This window comes from Coffea eugenioides, chromosome 2 (assembly GCF_003713205.1).
Source record: "Coffea eugenioides isolate CCC68of chromosome 2, Ceug_1.0, whole genome shotgun sequence".
In the NCBI taxonomy this organism is placed as follows: Eukaryota; Viridiplantae; Streptophyta; class Magnoliopsida; order Gentianales; family Rubiaceae; genus Coffea; species Coffea eugenioides.
In genome coordinates this window covers 26440394-26464498 of record NC_040036.1, presented here as the reverse complement: position 1 = coordinate 26464498, position 24105 = coordinate 26440394, and the positions used below count along the sequence as shown (strand labels likewise).

The 24105-nt window shown below is 34.3% G+C and overlaps 1 protein-coding gene and 1 pseudogene across 1 annotated transcript; one reads left to right on the top strand and one right to left on the bottom strand.

Annotated features, from left to right (window-relative positions):
• Window positions 1-2436: 2436 nt before the first annotated feature.
• LOC113763459 lies at window positions 2437-3861 on the bottom strand. Its single transcript, XM_027307280.1, has 2 exons — window positions 2699-3861; window positions 2437-2593 (listed from the first exon to the last, which is right to left on the bottom strand). The coding sequence occupies exon 1, from the start codon at window positions 3748-3750 to the stop codon at window positions 2716-2718; it is 1035 nt and encodes a 344-aa protein (XP_027163081.1). The 5' UTR covers window positions 3751-3861; the 3' UTR covers window positions 2437-2593; window positions 2699-2715.
• A 7574-nt stretch (window positions 3862-11435) lies between these two features.
• Window positions 11436-13967, top strand: LOC113759343 (annotated as a pseudogene).
• Window positions 13968-24105: the final 10138 nt, after the last annotated feature.

Sequence of the window (24105 nt, the reverse complement as noted above, 5' to 3'; positions counted from 1 at the left end):
AAAAAATTCCTTGTTATTACTTTGTCTTTCAATTTGATGATGCGTTATATTAATTAATGATATGCCAGTGAACCACAAAATCGATATGGATGTTTTCGCCTTCCTGCCCATAAACTGTGTTTGTTTGGATAGGAGTTTATTTGGATGATTTATTTGAAATAATTACTGTAGTACTTTTTTTGATACGATGTATGTGAGATAGAAATGTAATTGAGAAGATAAAAAAATGATTGAAATTTGTGAAGTAAATTTTTTTATTTCAAATATTCCTAATCCAAACACACATACGACTTTTTGTCTTTTATATCAATGCTATTTTGTGCCCTTGATTTGTCCCCCTTATTTTTTCGAAACTCCAAAACTTGGGGTTTCCCAATTTTTACTTTTATTATTATGCCTCCTACTTATCGTTTCCCCTCTTTATGACTTAAGTTTTAATTGGATTCCATAGCTATTTCCATAATAATTAGTATAAAGGGACGGTTCCTTTTTTATTACAAATTGTTGATGTCATCAAATTGGAAAGTTTTGCTTCGGTTGGATGGTTTGATGTAGTAGTTAGTTACGGGAAATAGGACAATTGAAATTTTAAAGTGTGAATTTTCACTGTATTGATTGGAGCAAGTTGAATTAGATATTTCTAAATTTAGTTGATAGTGCGAAAGTTTATGTTAATCCGGCGGTGGAACCGAATCTAATGAGTTAGGAAAATTTATTACACTGCCAATCAATAATTACAATGAAGGAAACTTTCTGTATCATTGGCACAATTGCAAATTAGTGGAAAATTTATTACACTGCCAATCAATAATTACAATGAAGGAAACTTTTTGTTTTCTTCGAAGATCTCAAACAGTCAAAGAAAATAATAATATTTTGAGCAAAAACGTCAATTGTTTCTGAAGGTTTTGCGTTTGCTGTCAGCTTCAGAGAAATTGCGATTGTTGTCAGCTTCATGCACACTTGATCTTTTCCATTAGTTATGAAAGTGAGTATAAATTAAGCAATATCTCAGTTCAGTTTCCACATCTATTACAGTTCAAAGTTCAAACGTCAGTTGACATTATTAATAAATTTTAGAAACAGCACGACCAGAAGGGACTCTAGCATGGGGCTGCCACCTAATTTTACAACATAAACTTTCTTTTGTTTCTTTTCTTTTTTTTTCTGTTGGTTTTCCCTTATAGTAGCTGTTTTACCAAGTCGAGTATATAATTGGAACTTCTTTTGTTGTCCTTACTTTTGTATAAAATCTAATCCATTGTTGGTCGTTCCTTTAAAATTTTCTTCATCTACCATACGGCTGACACGTAGGAATCGTCGTCCGCCCATGTGGCAGTAGGTGATTGGCTTCTGCTGACATGAATGGTGAACTGGCCTTGCTGGTCTCCTGGACGTGGGCTTCGTCTGCTTGGCCAATTACTCCCTCCGTCCCATTGATAGTGTCATACTTTCCTTTTTGGGCTGTCCCAAAATATTCGTCATGTTTGACATTTCAAACTATTTTAAGCTATGAATTTCCATTTCTGCCCTCCATTAATGGTGTGATAATGCATGTGCTAGTTGGCCCACAAATTGATGTGTGGTCCCAAAGGACATCCAAATATTCCAACTTGTACCATATTTGACTTTCGGCTCCAGCAACAAAGTTCCGACTCCAGCCAAATTCATCATGAAGAATGTGCACATGGCTCTTTTAAACTTCAATTGAAAACTGGTTTTGTTATCAAGAGGATCATTTCGATTTTTTGCAGGAAATAGAATATCGAGATGATTTAATTAGTGATTTTCTTTTGAAAGCTTTCAAATTTTAAATTATTTTCATACGCACTAATTTGTTAAGAATGATCAACTTTCACAAAATAAATTCATATTGAAAGCAAGAAAAAACTGTAAAAAATAGGTGAATAATTTTAGATTGATCCAAAAACTAAATGAGCAAAATAATAAGGCATGTTACTCTACTTGGAGAAAAAAAACTACACTCACTACCAAATTTAATTTAAACGTAGTCTATGGAAGTGTCAGTTCCTTTCTTTTTTTTTAATGTTTCAAAACTCAAAAATGCAAAAACAGATATTCTACCACCAAATAGCAAAAGAATGCAAACCAATATGCACTATTTTCACTTTATAGAATAATGCTATTGACAGTTTCAAAAACTCCAACAAAAGTAGTGTTTCAATGTTTATACATGTACATAGCTTCACTCAGCATTGCACATTTTCCCTTTTGTACAAAAATCAGCACTACTACTACTAACGTCAAGCTAACTTTACTGAGCCATTCTAAAATCTTGTAAAGTGAAATAAAAGCAGTCAATGAAAAACCACTAGTACATAAAAGTGCTTCTATATTCTTTGCCCAATCAAAAGCTTGCACCACAAAATCAAAAGGGTTGGATTGCTTGACTTCAACCATCTGCCAAAAGATGAGATAGGACACAATTTAGTGATAAACAACAAATAAAGATGCTCCAGAGCAAAGTGAACAAGAATAGCTAGACAAATGAACATTGAGTACATGTACATTTTGCACATTAGAACACCCATACCATTTTGTTCAAAACACATGATTAGTAAAGTTTAAGTACCTACAAATATGAAAATAAGGAACACTAGTTAGTTTAAACAACCATACACACAAGAAATTAGAGATAAAAAATCTTAAAAAACAAAAAAGCTTTATAAAATCTTACCTGTCCAATGAAGATAATCACGCTTGCATATGACTTAGAACTTGATTCACAAGTTCTTTTTCACATTCTATTTGCAGTGGAAGACAACTTTCTTTCATTAAATGGTGCTTCCCAATGTGTGGCACTTTATAGTTATTTCCCCCAAGATTTTTCATCACCTCTACCATACATGATTGCAATGTTAAGAAAACATTGTTTAGACTTTCACTTGATAATTGATCAAATGACTTTTCCACAGCAAGAATTAGCTCATCAATTGACAATGGTGCTTCTTGATGTTGCAAGGATTGTATAGCTCTAAAATATCCCAAGTCAAGAACATTCATGTCCGGACTATTAGGAGGCTGAAATGACAAGTGAATATCAAATCCATCTCTAGAAGCAGCTTCAATAAATACAGGATCAGTGGGATTAATATGTGGTTTTGCATTATCCTGTTGGATCAAAATTTCAGTAACACTACCACCATCCCGTGGCCATTTAGCATGTATTGCAGGCAAAACCTGTTCAATTAAACATCTCCTATATACTTCCTTGGTCACTGACAATATTGGCTTAGTTTCTAATGTACCTGCCATACGATTTTTACTACTCCTCTTTGCTGGTTCTTTGAATACAAAAGGAAAAATCCCAATTTTTCCATCAAATGTTGGGTTACCAGAGCAGTCAAAACGTGGTCGAGCAACAGCAGCTAGGAACATAACTTTCACAATGAACTTTTTGCTCTTACATGTCCTAAGAGGTTCTTCTTCTTGAGGATGAAGATAATATTTTTCACATTCTTTAGTCATGTAAAACCACTTTTCATCAATATGCACAACATTGAACATACTCATAAATGTTGGATTGCTGTTGAGACTTTCTGGTTCAAGCATTGACAAGCAAAAGTTAAGCCTTACTTGCTTATTCTGATCTGTCAATTGTGGTTTGAGTGCATTTGAGTGTGGCCTTATAGCACCTTCTTTAATTCGTCGGTGAAGGGTTGATTTGGACACTTTCATTTCACTGGAAAGTGACCTGATATTTGTCCGGCGCCGGAGAGGAATTGCCATGATCAAAGTAAAATCAATATCCACTCGTTTTCTTCCGCATCTTTTAGGAAACCTGCGTGATACATCAACTCTTCCATCTGTAGAAGTAATTGCTGCTAGCTTCCAAATTCTCTGAACTGTCCTAATACTTGTTTTAAATAGGCTTGCAATGTTCCTGATGGTTCCTCTTTTCAATTTACCGCAATTACTTTCCTGTAATAAAGCTTCAAAAATCATTTGCCTTTCTTGATTAGTTAATCTCTTCGTAGAATTATTAGTTTCAACATCATTAAAAGTATCCATATTTCTTTTAAGAGTCACCTTTGAAACATTGTGTAAAAAAAAAAAGAAACAGAGTGTTAAAACAAAACAAACGGACTGCATATATAGAGGTACAAGTTAGTGTACAATTCCATTAAATATTTTAAAATAGGCATTTCAAGACTAATTTTTGGAGTAATCCGCCAAAATCTAAATTTTCAGTAAATAATTTGGCGGCAAATCTTTAAGAAATTATAGACAAAATAATCAATAAATAAACATTACAAAAGTTTAAAAGATCCAGCCTTTCTTACATGAGAAAAGAGAAAAAAACCATTAAAAAGAAAGAATAAAAGACAGTTAACTAACCTTTTAATCTCATTTGTTATCAACTATGGATTAGCAATCAACTTCATATCCTTCCAATGCTTCTCTCTTGAACTGGAGCACCAATATTGTAATCAAAGGTGAAAACTTTCAAGTGAATATGGAGTATGAGAAGAGGGAATTTATAGTTATTCCAGAGAAATTATCGTAGCTTAAATTTGCAGCAATTGAAGAATGGCTAACGATGGAGAATCAGAGAAGATTTTAGTAGTAGGCGGTGATGAATGTCTGCTAGAAGAAGGAAACAGTTTCTGTGGCAGCAATTGATAAGGAAACGGTTTTTGTGGCTGAAACAAAGGATTGGTTTTTGGTGGGTCCCATTTTGACCCATTTGCTTTGGATGAAGAAGATTTTGATAAGGAAATGAGTTTTTGTTTTTGGTAGCCGAAACAATGGAATGCTTTTGATGGGTCCCTCTTTGACCCATTTATTTCTTGAACCTGTCGGTGAATGTGAAGGGCAAATTTGGAACCCATGAGTTTACAAACAAGTGGATTTTACTGTGCATAAAAAACGCTGCTTCCCAAGCGCGACAGAGTTTACGGGATGGAGGGTGTATATATTTAAATTTATTATATTTTAAACGGTTTTGGGTTTGCAGTTGTTGCTGATACAGTAGAGCAGTTGGTTTGGTATTGTGGTCGTTGGCCTCAGAATCACTTGATATGACGGTTTTAGCATATTGGTCTATTCCTATTTACATTGGACGCTTTTTTATTGTATATTGGAGTTAGTGTTTCTTTTCAGGGGTATATTGGTAATGTGGGATTGTCACCTCTGGTTTGATTAACCGGAAATTCAACTTCTTCTTGGGGAAGGTGGACAACACACGTTTGTGAGCGAGGAACCGTACATTTCCTTCTGGGTTTTGCCATTGTTTCCCGAGGTTCAAGTAATTGTACTGAATAATGATGAAAGGAGTTGCTTTTCGAAGTTTGTTATTAGTAGTTCGTATGTTGTCCTCCTCCACGAGCAGTGCATGTGATTGGATGCTTGCGAATTGGGCTCTGTTGTGCATTTACGAGGTAACCAACCACTCTCTGTTGTGCATTGTCTGTCCTTTTTGTCCAAATCACGCGATGTTTCTTTTGGGCGATGGGTTGGAGGCCAGAAAGTCAGAAACGGGGTGCTTCTCTCTCTTTTTCGTCATTCTCTCCCCTTTTCTTCTCCTCTGCCATTTTCGTCTTCTTCAGGTTGCAAGACTAATAAGGTGATCTTTTTTGCTCTGTAGATTTGCGTTAAAAAAACTTTTTCTATTTTTCTTGCACTTCTGCAAGACCTCTTTTCCCCATTGTACTCTTCTCCCTCGGATGCATTAGTTTCCCTTTCTGACATGTTATGATGAATAGGGTATTATTTAAAATATTATTTGGAATAATTACTGTAGCATTTTTTGTGATATGATGTATGTGAGATAAAAAGATGATTGAAAATATAAAAAAGTGGGTTGGGAAATGTGGTTATGATGCAAGCGAAATATTATTTAAGATAATAACACTATCCAAACAAACGCTGGGTTTGTTTGAATTGTAAATTATTTGAGATATTTTTACTGTAGCACTTTTTGTGATGTGATGTATATGAGATAAAAAGGTAATTGGAAAGATAAAAAACTGTATTGAAAATTGTAATGGTGATGTAAACAAATATATTTGGGAAAATAACCCACTATCCAAACAAACCCCCTATTTTTGTCCAATTATTCCTTATTTTGTTTAGTTTTATTGTTATTGAAGATTTTTTTCTGGGCGTTAGAAAACACCCTTATTTTGTTTCTTGTATTTGCGTCTAATGTTTTCCAATTGTTTTGGCTAGAAGTTAAAAAAAATTCCTTGTTATTACTTTGTCTTTCAATTTGATGATGCGTTATATTAATTAATGATATGCCAGTGAACCACAAAATCGATATGGATGTTTTCGCCTTCCTGCCCATAAACTGTGTTTGTTTGGATAGGAGTTTATTTGGATGATTTATTTGAAATAATTACTGTAGTACTTTTTTTGATACGATGTATGTGAGATAGAAATGTAATTGAGAAGATAAAAAAATGATTGAAATTTGTGAAGTAAATTTTTTTATTTCAAATATTCCTAATCCAAACACACATACGACTTTTTGTCTTTTATATCAATGCTATTTTGTGCCCTTGATTTGTCCCCCTTATTTTTTCGAAACTCCAAAACTTGGGGTTTCCCAATTTTTACTTTTATTATTATGCCTCCTACTTATCATTTCCCCTCTTTATGACTTAAGTTTTAATCGGATTCCATAGCTATTTCCATAATAATTAGTATAAAGAGACGGTTCCTTTTTTATTACAAATTGTTGATGTCATCAAATTGGAAAGTTTTGCTTCGGTTGGATGGTTTGATGTAGTAGTTAGTTATGGGAAATAGGACAATTGAAATTTTAAAGTGTGGATTTTCACTTTATTGATTGGAGCAAGTTGAATTAGATATTTCTAAATTTAGTTGATAGTGCGAAAGTTTATGTTAATCCGGCGGTAGAACCGAATCTAATGAGTTAGGATGTTGGAGATTGGAGTGCTTCATTTAAATTGTTTAATCTTTTATTTGCCTAATTATTTTTATGCCGTGCAATGATTTTTTATTATTCAGATAAATTTCTAAATCTTTTATCCGCCTAACTATTTTAATACTGTGGAATGATTTTTTGTTATTTGATAAATTTCTCCGATGGGGAATGTTAAGAACCTAGATACTTTCGATTTGGAAATTGGGTAGTTAATAGTTTCCATGTGGTGTTTTGTAGATATCATGATCGTTATCTTCGATTGGTAATCCAAAAGTCGCTGCTTACTGAATTTTATTTTTGTATATTTAATTTTCTCATCGCTTTTTTCTCCCCTTTTTACTAATCTAAGTTTTACATGTTTTTTTGGTGATTGCAGGTGGAGAAGGTTGGGCTTTTTCCTCTTCAAGACTGCTGCAACACTCCAAGATATAGTATATTTTATGTCATTCACTATTAAAAAGTTTACTTTCATACACTGAGTTTGTTTGGACAACAAGAATTTGAGGTAAAAATTTCAGATTTTGTTTTGCTTGCATCATACACACAATTCTCAATCACTTTTTTATCTCACATACATCACATCACACAATGTGCTACAGTAACTGGATCAAATAAATCATCCAAATAAATTCTTATCCAAACAAACTCACTATGTTTTAAAAAAACAAAATTCAATCAAGTTTCGGTTGTGATTTTCCTGGTTATTCATTATTTGGATGCTCTTTCACAAGCTTCCTTTTCCATTCATTAAGGAAAAGGTCTGTTTTTTCTTTATTTGATTTGCATCTCTATTCCAGTAAATGATGGATCTATTTTTGATAGTTCTGTGCGTACTTAGGTGCCAGGCTTTCAGCCAAAAATGGCGAAAAGCATTGTAAGTCATCAAGGATTTTCATTTATTATTTTAGATTACTATTTTTAAGTGCCTTTTCCTCGTGTCTTTGCATAAATCTTGCCTTTCATTTTCTTTTGCTAGAGTGCAAGTTTTTCATTAAAATTTTGCCAATTTGTTCTGGGGGATTGGCCTGTGTAGTTAATAGGATGATATTTTGAGACTATAATGTAAATTACAGTAGAATCAGTGCTCCCTATATTTATTATTACTTTAGTTGAGCGTCACTTTGTTATTACAGGAAAATCTTGCAATTTAGACTTTACTTTTTTACCAAAATGGCTTTTCTTCCCTTCTTTCCTGCCATTCAAAGGCTTTTTATTGTTAATTGAGCTTTTTTATTCCCTTCTTCACACCTTTTGGCTGGCTTTCATGGCACAGTTTAGTTGTACCGGACACAGTAAATCTCTTGGTAAAACCTCTTATTTATATATTCCATGAATTTGAACTGTACAAGCTAACCAATTGCTTTCAGCCCTATGGCAATTTTCACTAAAATACAAGGGACTAGAATAAATTATTTTTATGTTTATATGCAGTAAAAGTTTAGACCAAGATTAACAAGTCTCGAATATTAGAATCTAACCACATGCTAGAATTAGTAATTAAATTATCATATTGCTTAGCAACTTTAAATTAGGTATTTTGTTAACTACAAAATGGATCAAAATTGCTACAAAGCTGTAGTTTCTTCCTTTTGTTTCATTTTATGATTATTGACTAAAAAATCTCTTATGGTTCTGCATCTATCCAAGAAGAGGTTTTGGTTCTTTGTTTTTGCAATCTTTTTTTTTTCTCTTAACTTTTCAACTCATACTTGCTTATTGCTTAATTGAGGTGGACTGTCATTAAGCTCAGAGAGTCAATGATGAATAAGCTTAGAGGTCAATGATGGTGAATTCATTATAGGATTGAACATTCATTAACTGCTATTAGTACATTATGGTACCTTTGCCACTTTTTCATCTTTCTGAAATCATTCAGCTTTACAAATCAGTTGAAGAAATAACTGGAGAATCTTATTAATGTTTATTTTTCTTGTATTTTCTTTGGCTTTGTACGTGATATTATGCCTCTAAGTCATTGCATAATTTTACCAATCTAATCGTTTCAGTTTGGATGGCCAAATTTTTCTTATTGGATGGGATAATAACGGAAACCATTTAGATGATTCAAATAAGTTTGTTTTGAAATATTTCAATCTTTGAAAATTTAATGTAGTTTTCTTCTTCTTAAATTTAGTTATGTTGATGATGTATTTCAAACACTTCCAAATTTAGTTATGTGCATCAAGTAGATCTTAATATCCTTTATTCTGATGTCTCTCTGTAGCTTGGGATTGCTATGGCTGAATGCGCACTTAGTCACTCTTTGTGCAATAGCGACTAAAGTGCTTTAGGATTCTAAGGTACGTAAGCTCAGTGTCCTGCTTGCCTAAGGACAAGAAGAGGCATGTAGCTTGCATATCTTTTGTTTTTTGTCTTCCTTTTATCTTTTGATTTCCTTCTCTTACTCTGTATGACTTCTTAATAGTTAAAGGTAAAAATCATGGCAGGCGGGTTCGTTGTAATGATATTTTTTTTCTTTTCTTTTTTTGAAGTTATTGATTACTCTTATTTGGAAAGTGGATTTCCTTGTTCAGAAAAGAGAATTGCTTTTGTATTGCTTTCATATTGATGATTCATTTGGAAGCTAAATAAAGAAAGGCCTTGTTTGGCTAGCAATTTTCCAAAGAAAAATTGCTACGCTTTTCGTGAACACATTTTCCAAACACCTTTTTACCTCACATATATCAAATCACTACAGTATTTTTTCTACAAAAAATTCAAAAAATCAATTTTTTTGGAAACTATTGGTTGCATTTTCTGGAACCTATTGGAACCTTTGATATTGAAGATTCCTTTGAAAGCTAAAATAACTCAATTTATTTGGAACCTTTTGGTTGTGGTTTTTTAGCTTCAATCAACTCAAAGCAAAGACTAAGCTACATGAGTCGATGCTAACTTGAATTTAAAATTAGAAACTATTTAACTGTTGTTTTCTCTTTCTTTTTTTTTTTGGCTCTTTTATTTTTCTACAAAAGTGATTTAAATGCCTACTTTTTTTATCTTTTTTTTCCATCGGCTCTTCTGTTTTTCTGCAAAAGATGTTCTTATCCTCCTGAATTTCTTGAATTTATTGCCTGAGAAAATAATCCAAACTTCTTAGCACGATCAAGCATTGATCTATAGGACACGAGTAATTTTTAGTAAATTGAAATTGCCTTTATTCTATTTATGTTGTGGTCTTCAGCTCATTTTCTTTTTCTCTATGCCTGAAGTTACAGCAAAAGTAGAGAGTTGAATAGTGTGGAAATTCTACAGATTTTTATTGGAGTTCTGTCATTTTAATCTGAATCATGTGTTTCTCGAATTATCAAGTGTTTGGTTTCAAAAATTTATCAACTATTAGATAGCATCATCCTTACCTATCATAATAAAATGTGAAGCTTAAAAATTTATAAACTATCAGATAGCATCATCCTTAATTTTCACAATAAAATGTGAAGCTTTGGTTGTAACATATGAAAGTTAAATTCACAGTTGATTTTGGCACATACAAAAGTCACGGTGACAAAGTACATTATCACACTCGTATGAATGCAAGTCGCATACCAATTGAGAATTGATATTGCTTGTATATATGCATCATAGCTATCAACTCCCTAAATAATTAATGCAAAACTAATTTCTAATTTAATATCATTACGCAAAATTGCATTTATACATTGACACCCTTTTAACTCATATGACTCCCATAATAATATATTTTTCTTTTTTTTTTATGAAAAAATACAAACTTAGTAGACATATAATTGGGCAACTAATTTATACAATCTCACTTACCCTCCTAGTCAACCATATAGACTAGTGTGAAAGCTGCGGTTCCACGTCGGCGTCTCATCCGCCACGTGGTACCATATGATTCGCTTCTGATCAACCGTATAGATGTGCTATTGATGTGGGGCTCGGTTTCTGGTCAAACAATCAGGCGGTTGTTTCGTAATGTCTTGTCTTCATTGGGCTCTGAGGTTTGTTGATATTACGGTGTTAACCCTTTGGTCTGCACCTATTTACTTCCCGACCTTTTGTTGTATTTTTTAGTTCTATTTTTCTTTGAGTGGTGTGTGGGTAATGTACGTTTTATCCCATACACTCTACTTAGCTGGGAGTTCAGCTTCTGCTGAAACGAGCAAATGCTCCACTAACCCTACGCATTTCAGTTCCAAGCGTCCTCACTAGGAGATTGGTGGCAAGTTTGGTCGCCCTCACTTCACCTTTAATTCTTCTCTTCTATTCCTCTTCGTTTCTTGCTTCTTCCTCTTGTCAGAGAGCAGGTGAGCTGAGGGGAGACCTTTGTAGAGCACTGTTTGTGGTCTATCTTCTTTGTCCTTCATTTTCTTTTCCTTTTTTTTGTTCTTTTTCCCTTTCCAAACCACACGATTTTTCTTTTGGTCGATTGAGCTTCCGTACATTCTCTCCCCCATTTTTTCCCTCTCTTCTGTCTCTTCTCTTCAGAAACTGATACTCCATTACAAAAACCTCAAAAATCACGTGAACTACAAGCCGAAAAGAAGAGAAGCCTAAATCCATGAAAGCGCATAACAGTAATGAAGATTTCGCAGTAGGATGCATACTCTCCATCAAGACCATTCATCCAAGTCTTGACCTTTGACCGCTCATCCAACATACTTGTTCTTCATATCCTTCTCCTCTTGTTTTTCAAGATTTTCCCTTAAACTGTTTCATTTTTTTCTTTTCAGTATTTTCGCATGCATTTACAGTACTTATTATGAATTGGTAATGTTTCTTGTGGGTTTTGAAATTCTTTAACTTTGGATTTGACGAATACAAGAAAGAACAAATTTAGGGTCAGGGCCAAAGAGGAATATTAGGCTATTGAAAGCCAATTATATAAAGGAGTTTAATTTTTTGGGTCGAGGTGAAGACCCTCTTGATCTGAAGAAATGTTTTATTGATCTTAATAATCTTCAAGCCAGAGAAGACTCTGTTATTAGGTATTTCAAATTATTTTTTTTAAAAAAAATTTCTGACCAAGTTGTGGATTTGGACTATTTTGTGATTATTGCGGTTGATTTTATAAGTAGCATTTTTTAGGCAAGCTGAGTTGGAGGCTTAAAGATTTGGGATTGATGTTATAGATGAAACTCAGAGCATTTTTTATGCTCTGTTCAAAACGTAAATTTTTATGTTTGTCATTTCTTTATTGCTATTTCTTGATCTTCTATTAGCGGTTTGACTTTCTCAATATGATTTTTGAGTATATTTTATGTAGTTTTTTCTGTCCTCTTGTGCTAATTGAAAATATTGGTTCTTTGCAGTCTTGACTTGTTATTTCTATTTTGTGATAAATAAGTTCTGGTAATGCTAGTGTTGTTATGACATCCAATTGTTGACAAAGAGCAGATTTTTGCATAAACTAAATGGCATGTTATTTCAAGAATTAACTGTGGTTATACAACTCCAAGGGTTTATCGTCAAAAAGAAATCTTTACTAATCAAAATAATTGTTTCTAATGAAAGATCATAGATGTTGAGTAGATAGTGTGGCTTCCATTTAAAGGTACTATCAGGTTTGAGATGCTTAATTTCATAAAGTTCATTGGGCTATTAGAATAGCTTAACCTTGAGCATCAGATACATAAAACAACTCCATTTCAGAAGTAGTGTTTGATGCAGAATTGGAGAGCAAAACTGCAAAACAATCCTATTCCTATGCGGAATCTCCTTTTTAATTCTTCGAATGCCATTGTCCACTATATGAATGTTGTGTGCAAAACAAATCCATCCATGTTGTCTAAATTCATTAGAAGACTAACATATTTCTTCTTGCTACATCCTTGCCAACACTACTAAGGGAGAATTCAGAAGATGGTTAAGGCTTTTTTTTAATAGCGAAACTGAAAGAAAAGAGTCAAAAGAATATACTGATATAGTTGCTGTTACATGATTCTAGAAAATGCAGCATTTAAACTAAGTCAGGGTATATTCTTTTCTTACCTTGGTTATCCAGTGTTATTTTGGGTCAATTTACCAATTGAATCTCAATGATTTACTCGTTCAATCTTCATCTGATGTGATCGATAAAACTTCAATGTCAAGGAAACACGTCAATCCTTCTGAATGGCAGTCTTCTGCTTTCAACTTTGGTATTTGGTTTTCATTTCTTCATATAGGAATCTGGTTAGAATCATTTGATTAACCAAGCCTAAAATTGTTTAATGTCTATGGTCTTAATCAGAAATTTCTGAAGAGAATAGAAGAACAAGCCCCCTGAGCTTCTTGAAAATACAGTTAACTGACTCATGGACATGAATGCAAGTAGTTCGCTTTGGTACTTTAGTGAAACTCCACAGCATTTCTGGCATCCTGAATCCATTAAATGCATCGCATGCTGACTTTTTTGGGCAAAACTAATAGAGGTGCTACATGGTGGTGATTCCCTTACCCCCCTCCCAAAGAAAAAAAGAAAAAAAATGCTTCTCCAAATTTCTCTCTCTCTCTCTCCCTTTCTCGTGTGTGTGCACATATACACTCACATATACTGATTAGACCGTCACATTTGAATATTTAACACACTCAGCTGGCTTATGATATGCAGAAAAGAACTTTCTGGATGACCATTTGTATGTTATCATTTAAAAAGAGTTGTTTTAGTGATTGTTATGGTGTTATTTACTATTAGCGGCTACTTTTCATTTAGTATTTGTTCTGCCTTTAAATTTATCTTATGCATAAGCCCAAATAAAGATGAAACAAAGGATTATCATTCATATTACTAATTTCATCATGTATACAGGCTTCCAGTGCACTGGGACAAGACTACTATAGTTGTGATGAATGAAATGCGCTTTAGTAGCCCAAATCTTCCCGAGCCCGTCGTTGGAGGAACTCCAGCTGCCAATGAGCGAGTGCAGAAAGTGGCGAGACTATCAACTGGGATCCTTTTGAAAGTTGAACTCTGTTAAGTGAAATGCATAGTGTCATCTCACCTCATTACTGACTTTTTGATTTTCTGTGTTTTTGCTAGCTTGAGTTTGAGAGAAAGAGATTACAAACTCGCTATGTTGGTCAACGACTATGTTGCTCTGTCATGCATTGAGGGTGAATTGGTGCCGTCATGTTCGGATGACTAGGGGAATGGCTCCTCAACTCTCTGAGCATCAAGTTCTTTTTGGATTGGTACCAAGTTTTGATGGAGAAGGTTGCCTCATGTAGTTGTAAGATGTTAGAAGTTTAGGCATTTAAGGAATTTTGTTTTCAATAAACCCTGAGATTTGCTTTCTTTGTCACCACATTACTTCCCAATGCATTCACTATTGCATGCTATTAATTTGATAGAGGGCATGGGTTATATGCATCCAGACAGAATTACACCAAGATAAGCTCATGAGCTGATGCCTATTAGATTGTAAAATGCAGTTTCTCATTATGTTCTGGGATGATCAATGTATAGCAGGAAAGCTAAACAATAAACTTCCCAATAGCTGCCTTAGAGAAAGACAGAAATAACAGTCTTTAGGTTGAATATGCTATTAATTTTTCACTTATAGCACATCAGATCAGAGCTGGGTTGATTGTTGAAGTCGAAAACTACTGTGCGTACACATGTATACGTAAATGTAGTGATATGTCCTCAATTTTGTGGTTATATTGACCACATGGGCCTATTTTGAAAGGTCTGGTTGGAAAGGGGGTCGTGGAAAAAGTTGGGTTTTAGGTTAGAGTAATTTTTTCTCAAATTTTTTAAAACAATTTTACTTCTTACCTTATTGCTTCATTTCTCCAGAGGATTGCTTGCATGCAAGTTAAAAATTTGATTGTCATCATTTTGTACTGTGTATTGAGAAGATTTTTGTGTTACCATTTTACCTTTTTTGTGATTTTCTATGGCCCATGCAATTGGTGTAATTGACGATGATGCTAAAATTTATTGAGCTTTTTTCATTGCTGAACACTTTTCCAAAATATCCTACCAGATATAGTTGTTTTGCATCAATTTTTTGTTGTTCTATATTTGGTATTTGAAATATGAAAGGTGCAATTCCCTAAACAGTCTGTCTGCTATTAAATGGACAAAGGCATTTAAAATGGACAAAGGCAACATGTGTGGTAGACATCATGGGCTATTAACATGAGATTTGTTGGAGGTATTATCATGACTCGTGGGAATGACCCTGGCTTAACGCTTCCACCTAAGCTGGCACCTGTACAGGTATTCAAAAAAGTCTTCTACTGGTTGTTCATTTTATTTCCTTGATACTAATGTTTGCCTGTAATCTGCTTTATGTTAGCTTCTGCTTGTTTTGCTTTTAGCATTAGCAGTTTATGTGACTTTGTACTGGTCTTGAGTTAGCTGTGATTTATCAGATGCCTAAGTTGATCTTGAATTTTTTTCACATCTTTGTTGAACAAGAGCTTCTCTTTTTATTAACTTTTCATATTCATTACATACATGGAGAGAATAATCTTCTTCTGACAGAGACTGATTAATTATTTCTGAGCCTATTGCACATTTTTGGTTGTTGTACTGACTATATTTGCTAATGTGCATGCCCGAAAGATAGAGTGAATGGGGGCTGGAGGTGGATGCAGTATATTGAACTAATTGGGCTGATTAGGAAATACCTATATATACCTATACACCATTTAGTTCTCTACCGCGCACCAGGAAGCCTAACAGTTTTCCAGAAATTGCTGCAAAACTATCCTATTCTCAGGCTGTTGGGGTCTGATTTTTCACTGCCTAGAAATCACCAGCAAACATAGCAAGCAAGTAGGAGCAAAAAGGAACCAGCATAAGATGAAATGATGAGAAACAAATCAAACGGAACCCAAAATAAATACTCCATCAAAGTAAGTTTCCCTTTTCTTCTTATCCTTTCATAAAGTAGCAAGAGAGGAGGAACCGAAAAAATGAGAGCGGAGAAAATGAGAGAGAGAGAGATAGATTCAGGTGGTGTGGCGCAGTGGCGGTGAAGATTGAACAGTAGTAGCAATAGGTGGGGGACGGAGGGGAGTGTAGAAAATGCGAAATATTTATTTATAGAGAGAGAGAGAGAGAGTTGAATGAGCAGTATAGTGAAAGACCATCATTTTCTTTTCTTCTCCTTTCTTCTGCTTCTTGTTTCTGTCTCTCTCTGGTTCATTGAACCACATTTAATGGCACTTCTGAGTCCGCATTCATATTTTTGAAAAGTGCTTACATTTTTTCTTTTCATTCTTGCAAACTGGATATGCTCTATTTGATTTCCATAACTAAAATCTTGAGAAAGTGGAACCTGAGGTCCATTGCTATCTGGTTGCTTGTTGGCATCAACATCAGTTTAACTTTCTTAGCTGTTGTGAATCTTCTATTTTGCATTTGATTTAATTTCAATATTTAAAAGATTAATCAATGGTTTAACTGTGAATTATAGCAAAAAATAAGTTTAAGTTTTGAAATTTTATCAAATTATATTTATTGTAGGCGGACTGCAATAAGCATAAGAGCATTTGCAGTAAATATGGTGTTTCTGGTAACCTAACCATCCAATGGTTTCCAAAAGGTTCTTTGGATCCCAAAAATTGAGTATGTGAAATATCGGAGTTTTCAAAAAGTTTCTATTTTTTTTTTTACTTGCTTTGTCGAAATGATATTTGTCCTGATGTTGACTCTATGTAAATACAACTTACATGCCTTGAGTTCATACAATTGTATTCCTCATGAATTAATTTTTCTTCTCAGGCGTGAAGGTGAGCGATCTGCAGAAGCCTTGCTAAATTTGTGAACAATGAAGAAGGTAATATTATTGGCTAGCTGGCTTGTATTTTGTGGTCCATAAGTGTAATCTTGCAGTGGCATATATGGGGATGTGGTGACTCCGGAGACTTTTGAAAGATTTCCATAGAAGAAGAGTTCAAGTCCTTGCCGACTCTGGTGCTGACCTGATTGCATTTGAGACAATTCCAAACAGATTGCAAGCTATGGTATTGTTTTTGAGTTGTGACTATGTCAGTGTACCTCAAACATTTCTTTATCTAAAGCAAATTAGATGTTTTGCTGTCTATTTTGCCTGATTGCTTCTTGATATAGGACTATGTTGAGATTCTTGAGGAAGAAAATATAAAAGTTCCGACCTGGTTCTCATATGAATCAGAAAGATTTGAGATATGGTCTACTTTCTGCATTAAAAGCCCAAAAATTATATTAATATAAATGTTTTCACTATTTTGAGAGCATATCCATTTTGGATTAAGTACAAATCATTTTACTAAATTGGGCATGTTCATCTCATTTTCCCCCTCCTAGTCTTTCTTCTAACCATGTTAATTAAGAAGGTAAGTCGTTTGTATTTTTACTTCTCAGGTTAAAGATAAAATAACTTTCATTAGTTAAGTGTTTATGATATTTCCCTTTTTTTATAGTGATTGTTGTATGTTTCATGTTCATGTAATTATTCTGCTCATTTTTCCTAATCATATGTTTTTGCAGAGAGGTTAAGGTAACATGGAAGACTCTGTCACAGTATCAGAGACCAGAAATATCTGATTGAGTGACTATGTTCATAAAGTATGTCTTTCTCTCGGAATCCCTCATTTAGAACTTGTTCTAGTTTGGATGGATTGTTTTTGAGCTTTGATTTTCAGCATGTAGATTTTAGTTTTTATTTTTTGCATCACATTGCTTGCATAGTTGATAATTTCTGCCTCTACATCTCAATTTTCACTCATCGCTGCTCTGAATTTCATTTTATCAAATTCCTGATCCCTGGATTTACCAACAAAATTAAGCTAAAGTGAACTAAGATGAGACAATGCTACCATGCTGCAATCTTTACCCTAACCTTAAGGCCAAATATGTGAAGAAGAGATGTTAGAGAATCATAAAGTGGATATTTGCCAAACATAGGAGATAGAGAATATTTATCCATATTTTCTCTTTGTTCATGGACTTTCACATTTCTAACACTGTACAATGACGACAATCCATTAACTCTTCCCCTGTGTTATTAAACTCAGACCGGTCCGGTCGATTCGACCGGTCGAACCGCGAACCGACCATTCATCCTGTCTGAGTTCTTCTAGAACCCCCTCTGTTTAATACTCGGTCAAACCCGGTCAAAAACCGGGTTGAACCGTGAACCGTTAAAATCGGCAAGAACCGGATTTTTTTAAAAAAAATTTGTCTTTTGTTGACTTTTCAGGCTTTCACTAGTTATCCCAAGCCAAATTCCTAATTTGACACCCCGGACTTCACTTCACTCCAGCCCTAAATTTCTAAAATCTCTGTCGCTTTGTTTCCATCTTCTTGCTGCCGCCGATCTTTGTCGCCATTGCCGACGGCGCATCTGAAATCTCCAAGTAAGTTCCTACAAGGGAGTACAAGCTCTATACACCAATTGCATTATTGGGGTAAATGCTGTCTAATTTTGATGTAGGGAAAAGCGTGAATGACCAGCAATGTGGAGGCACTCGTTAATTTAATTTCACATGATCTATTTGTTAAATTTCAGGCAAAACACGTGCAAGAGCTTTATTGGGGACTTTTTCTTAATTCTTTTATTTGAATTAATGGATTTCCTTTGTTGCCTTCTATGTGTTTGAGGAAATGTAAAATTACTGAAAATTTTGGGATGCATTTTTTGGTAACTCCATTGTTGGTTCCTGAGATATGCAGAAATCAGGATGGCTACTTTAAGTTGGAATTGCAGAAACTAGATAACTACTTTTTTTTAAATTTTTTTGGCACAAGTAATAGACACTAATTAGATTTTAGACGTTGAAGTTAAAAACTACCTCTTATGTTGCTTGAAAGTTGAAATCAGTGTTCTAGATTTATATTTAGCATTCACTTATCACTTTCTTTTTATTTTTTTTGGCATTCTTGTTTTTCTTCTTCTCTTTTGGCTTAACTGAGGTAGGACGGAAGTAGACTGCTAAGCTAGCTCAAAGGTTGATTAACCATGTAGAAGACTCTGTTGATTGACCATGCAACTGAAAATGTCATCAAATTATGTAAATGTAGCGAGAATGTATTAAACTAACTTTTAATTTTTTGTTTTCTCTTATCTTTATGTATTGCAGCTGAATACATATGAATCTAAGTATAGTTTAGTATGTACTACAAAGTCTCCCACAAAATTGCTTAACAATCTTTGGAAGCAAATTAATGATGTTCAAATTAAACATGTGCAATTTGGGGAATTGGATATGAATTTGGATCACTGGTTTTTGGTTATATTTTCTAAATTTGATTTACAGGAAAAAGATATATATATATATATATGACGTATTTATGATGTCATCCAGTTCAATCTCCGAATGACCTCGGTTGAACCCATTGACTCCTGACTCCTAAGCTCAATCGAGTCTATGTCTGGTCCGAGTCAGAAAACATAGCTCTTCCCCCATGTTGATTTCAATTGCAACTCTATAAACTGACTCAAGGTTTCTACTGTCACAAAATTCCTTACTCTACAAAGTACTGTGGGTGGAACAACTCATTCAAGAGCTTCCATCTCATCTTTCTCTTTCCATTAACGGTTAACATTGATTTCTTTGACAAGCAGGTGCATGAGATACACAATAACAAATCAGCAATTTGGTTATCAATTAACATTGAAAATCTACCACTGCTCCGGTGTCCATATGACTAATATCTACGATCAGAGCATAGGTATAGCAATCTATTTATTTGTCTGCTATTGTCATGTAAAAAAGATAACAAAACAAAAAAGAGGGCAAATTAAACTTACCAATGAAGACCCATAATAGGGGAAGTGAAGAGCAAGGCGGGTTGCTGCTGCTACTATTTCCGAATCAAATGGAAAGCCCACATTAATTGCGTACAACGTCTAGGTTCCTAAAACATTCCTATTGTGAAGTCCATTTTTCATTTTTGCGTTCATTGACTGCCCACGATAATCAAATATATCAAGCTCTTTATTTCTAGCATACCATGACCAGAACCATGAATAAGAATAAAAAAGGTAAAATAGCAGTAATATCTGTAAGTTTATATACGAAAAAGCAAAATGGAAAATATTGGTGATATGCTTATAGAATGGACTTGATGTGGACTAAGTCAGGCAAGGAAGCATCTTTCGATTTCATCAAAATTTCATGACTTTTGCTTCTTCTTTTTTTCTTAATAAAAAGATGCTGTTAATAAAATCTTAATGGTTGGAGCATACTTTGTGAGATAAGAATCTTCATTCAAATATTGAATAAAACTAAACTCAAATGCAATTCATGGTAATTCTTGAAAACTTACTAATAGATTGTGTGCCCTGATAGAAGTAGCAACTTTGATTGCAGCAAGTAGGTGATCTTCCTTGATAATACTCGTTTGCTTCCAATACATAGCAATCTATTGATTAGTCTGGCTCACCACAGTCATATAAAGTATACGATCAGTTAATAAGTGAAATCAAATGAACTTACAACTAAAGCTTTTAGTTGCATTCCTTTTTCTTTTCATTTTAATGAAAGTAGCAGTAACAAAATGTGACTAGCGATAGCTAATGAAGAGAGTAAAGCTAACTTCTATATTTATGAAATCCAAACTGCTAGATACAAGCAGCTGACCAAGAGATACAAACATCAGACTAATTGTTTGAGATTGTCGTATTCGACGAATCAGAGTGATTAAATAGTAAAAGGCAAAATGTGAGAAAGAAAAGTGATATAAGTATAGATTCAGTTATGATATTTGTCGCGCCCCATTTTTCGCGATGGAAAAATATAAGTATAAAAATAGGTGTTTATGAAAGATAAGATTTCCATTTAAAAATAAGTAAAAAGGACCTAAAATGGGACTTAAAAAAAATGCGACAATTTGGGTCCAAAATTTAGTCTAAAAGGGTTTTTAAGAAAAAATAGGAGTCGCCACTTGGTATGGAGTTTTGGTGTACCAAGTCACCCAAAAAAATATTTTTTGACAAAAATAAAATAAATCAAAACCCTTTTTGACAACTCCAGGTCTTTGAAAACAAGAGAAAATGGGTTCGGGAGTCACGGTTGAAGAAAGGGAAGGCAAAGGTTCAATTGACTCAAACCTAAGGCACCCTTTCAACCTAGTCTAAGCTAGTTGCGAGATTTAGTCAAAATTTTCCTAATCTAACCCTTAATTTTATCATATTTGGATGTTTCCTATATGGATGCAAATCTAAATATATCGAAAGGGACTAAATGTTCATTCAAGGGGTTTAATTGAACCAATCGCATTAATTGCGAAGGCCAAAATGATTCCTTGAAAGTGTCACGAATATGCAAATGATGAAATTAAAATAAAAGAAAAGAAATTAAATTATATACATATATATAAGTGATCAAAGAAAAGGAGAATGCAACATAAAGGGTACGGGAGGCAAAACTCGTGACATAATTTTCTTATACAGGGATTAATGGGATATTTAAACTAAAAAGTTATAATCACCCATTTTCCATGTTTGAAAAACAATTATCTTAACATGAACAAGCAAATGAACTAGCTTAAATGAGATGCAATTCTAAATGACATGATTAGCGCCTATAGAGGGTAGGGGATAATATAATAGGGAATATCATGCAAATGAGAAAAAATCCTAAAAATAAAAAATATGCATGAAGATGTAGTGAATAGCACACAAAGATGAATCTAACGCAAGACGGCCTAAAGGGTCTAGCGTTGGACTAGCCCATTTCTAAACATCCTTACTAGCGTTGGACTAGCAAGTAAGCGAAGAGATAAGCCACAACTAGCGTTGGACTAGTGTGGTGACGTTATGCATTAACAATTCATAGTGAAGCAAATAAAGCATAAATTAAAACAAATAAACACATAAGAGCACGTAACACATAACACGTAAGCATAATATCTAGATGCCAAAATCCTAAGAAAAGCGGATAAAACACTTAACACATAAGCCACATAAACACGCAACCTATCTATTACATCGGGGAGCGCCTAACTACAATCTAAGAGGGAAAATATAATAAAACAAATCTAATTATCCTATCTATTACATTTTTGAGGTATTTAAATACCTCTCGAATCATTATAAAAACTAACTAAAACATATATAAGAAAATTTGAATGAATATTTAAATCAAATAAATAAAGCATATAAAGATATATAAACACATAGGAACACATAAGAGCACATAAGAGCACGTAATTGACATTGAAATAATAAAATAGGAGTACCTCCCGTTTGAAGTGGTGACTAAATGGAGTCAAATTGTCCTAATTATACTCACAATGAACAAAAGGATCATGGCACCAATTTAATTGAAAAAGAAAATAATAATACAAGCACTAAATTCACACTAATATGTCAGACGTAAAGAAATTTAAGCAAATCTAAAAATTACAAGTTAAGTATATTCAAAAGTAGCATAATTAGCTATTAAAGAAAAGAAACAATCATAATAAAGAGAGTCAAAATGCATCAGGGACTGAATTGCAAAAATTAAAAAAACTTCTGGGGACAGAAATTATATTTTTCCAAAGTTCAGGGGTCAAAATTAAATGAAAGATAAAATTTAGGGACCGAAGTGAAATTAACTTAAGGACCTAGATGAAACAAAATTAAAATGTTCTGGGCTGAAGTGAAACTACTCCAAAGATCAAGGGCTAAAGTGCAAATTTCGGTTTCTGATTTGGGCCAGGAAAGGCCATCGGGCCATCATTTTATTTATTTGGGCCGGATGCTACCTAAGCCCAGCTGCAAGTCCAAGTCAAAACACACAGGTCAGCCTGTCTTCTATCACTCAAACCCAACCAAAATTCAAGCATGGATCTAACCTTCTAGCCCATCCGAAACCCCAAAAAAAACAAAGGTCCATTATCCAAACCCAACCAAAATAACCACAAGCCCACCTAAAAAATAAAACACTAGCCCAAGCCCCCTTTTTCTTCTTTTCTTTTCTTTCTTTTCCCTTCTCTTCCCCATCCGTTTCTGTCTTCTTCGGCCAGCCGAAGAAGCTTCAGCTGGCGGCCATGTCAGCCGCCGCCGCCGCCGCGGACTGCCGTCGGTCGCCGGCGAACTTTTTTTCCGGTCACAAAAAATTATCAAAATATACACCCCAACTCGATTTTTCGCGTAGATTCCAATTTTGGGCTTAGTTTTAACAAAAAAGGAATCGAAAGTGGCCAAAATGACAAGAAATCAGTCCAGTTTTGATTTTTCAAAACAACATACCCTTCACCAAAAATCATAAAAATTATGCCACAACACTCTTGCATCTCCTACAATACAAATATGATTTTATTTTGACAAGAAAACAACATAAAATGGACAAAATAAAGCAAAACAGCCCCTAAAATTCTTTTTGGCATTTTTTCAAACAATTAACATGCATTCACAAGAAACATTTCCTTTTCCTTTATCTGGTTCATGCTATTTCCCAAATTTCAGCAATATCAGTAACAACAACAAACGAAGCCAAGGGACAAACAAACATCAAATCATGTATTTAATTTAATAAATTAAAGAAAGGAAAAAGTTGGAAAAAAATAAAAAGAATAAATACCTCAATGAAGATTGTAGTCTCTTGATTAAAATTTGATGAAATTGCAAGCTCCAATCCAACCTTTTTAGTGGCTTTGCCTGTCCAAGAGAAAAACTGAGAATGAGTATTTTATTTGCTAAAAAAATGAGAGGGAGAGTCTCTGAGAAAGAGCCGAGAGATTTTTCTTCCCTTTTCCTTTGTTCTGCTGAGAACTCTAACTGAGAGAGTTCAGGTCTCTTTCGCAAATTTCTTCCTTTCTCTTGCGTTTTTCTTTTTCTGGCTGAGAGAGGCGAGATAGAGAGAGATGAGCCAAGGACTTCTGCCGCAAATTTTCTTCTTGTCTTTCTGCCTAGATCCGAGGGAGGAGAATTCCAGAAGGGAGGAGCCAGGGGCCTCTGTTGCAAATTTCTTCTTGTCTTTCTGTTTGCTCGTTCTGCTCCAGCCGAGAGAGAAATGCCAGGGACCGCTTGCAAAAATTTCTTTCCTTCTCTGTTTTCTGTCCGTAGCTTTCGTCCGAGAGAGGGGGAGATGTCAGAATGAATCAGGGAGAGAATTTTTCTTTGTTGGAGCTGAGGGCCTCTTCTGCAGTTTTTTCCTTCGTCTGTTGAGAGCTCGTGAGAAGAGCTCGGGAGAGAATTTTTCTTTCTGTCCCTTGGAGCTCCAGGGACTCCCTTGCAATTTTTGGAGCCTTTTTTTTTAATTTCCATCCGTTGCTCCTCGGTCAAAAGATGGGATCATGATGTCTAGTCATCATGATGTCCAGA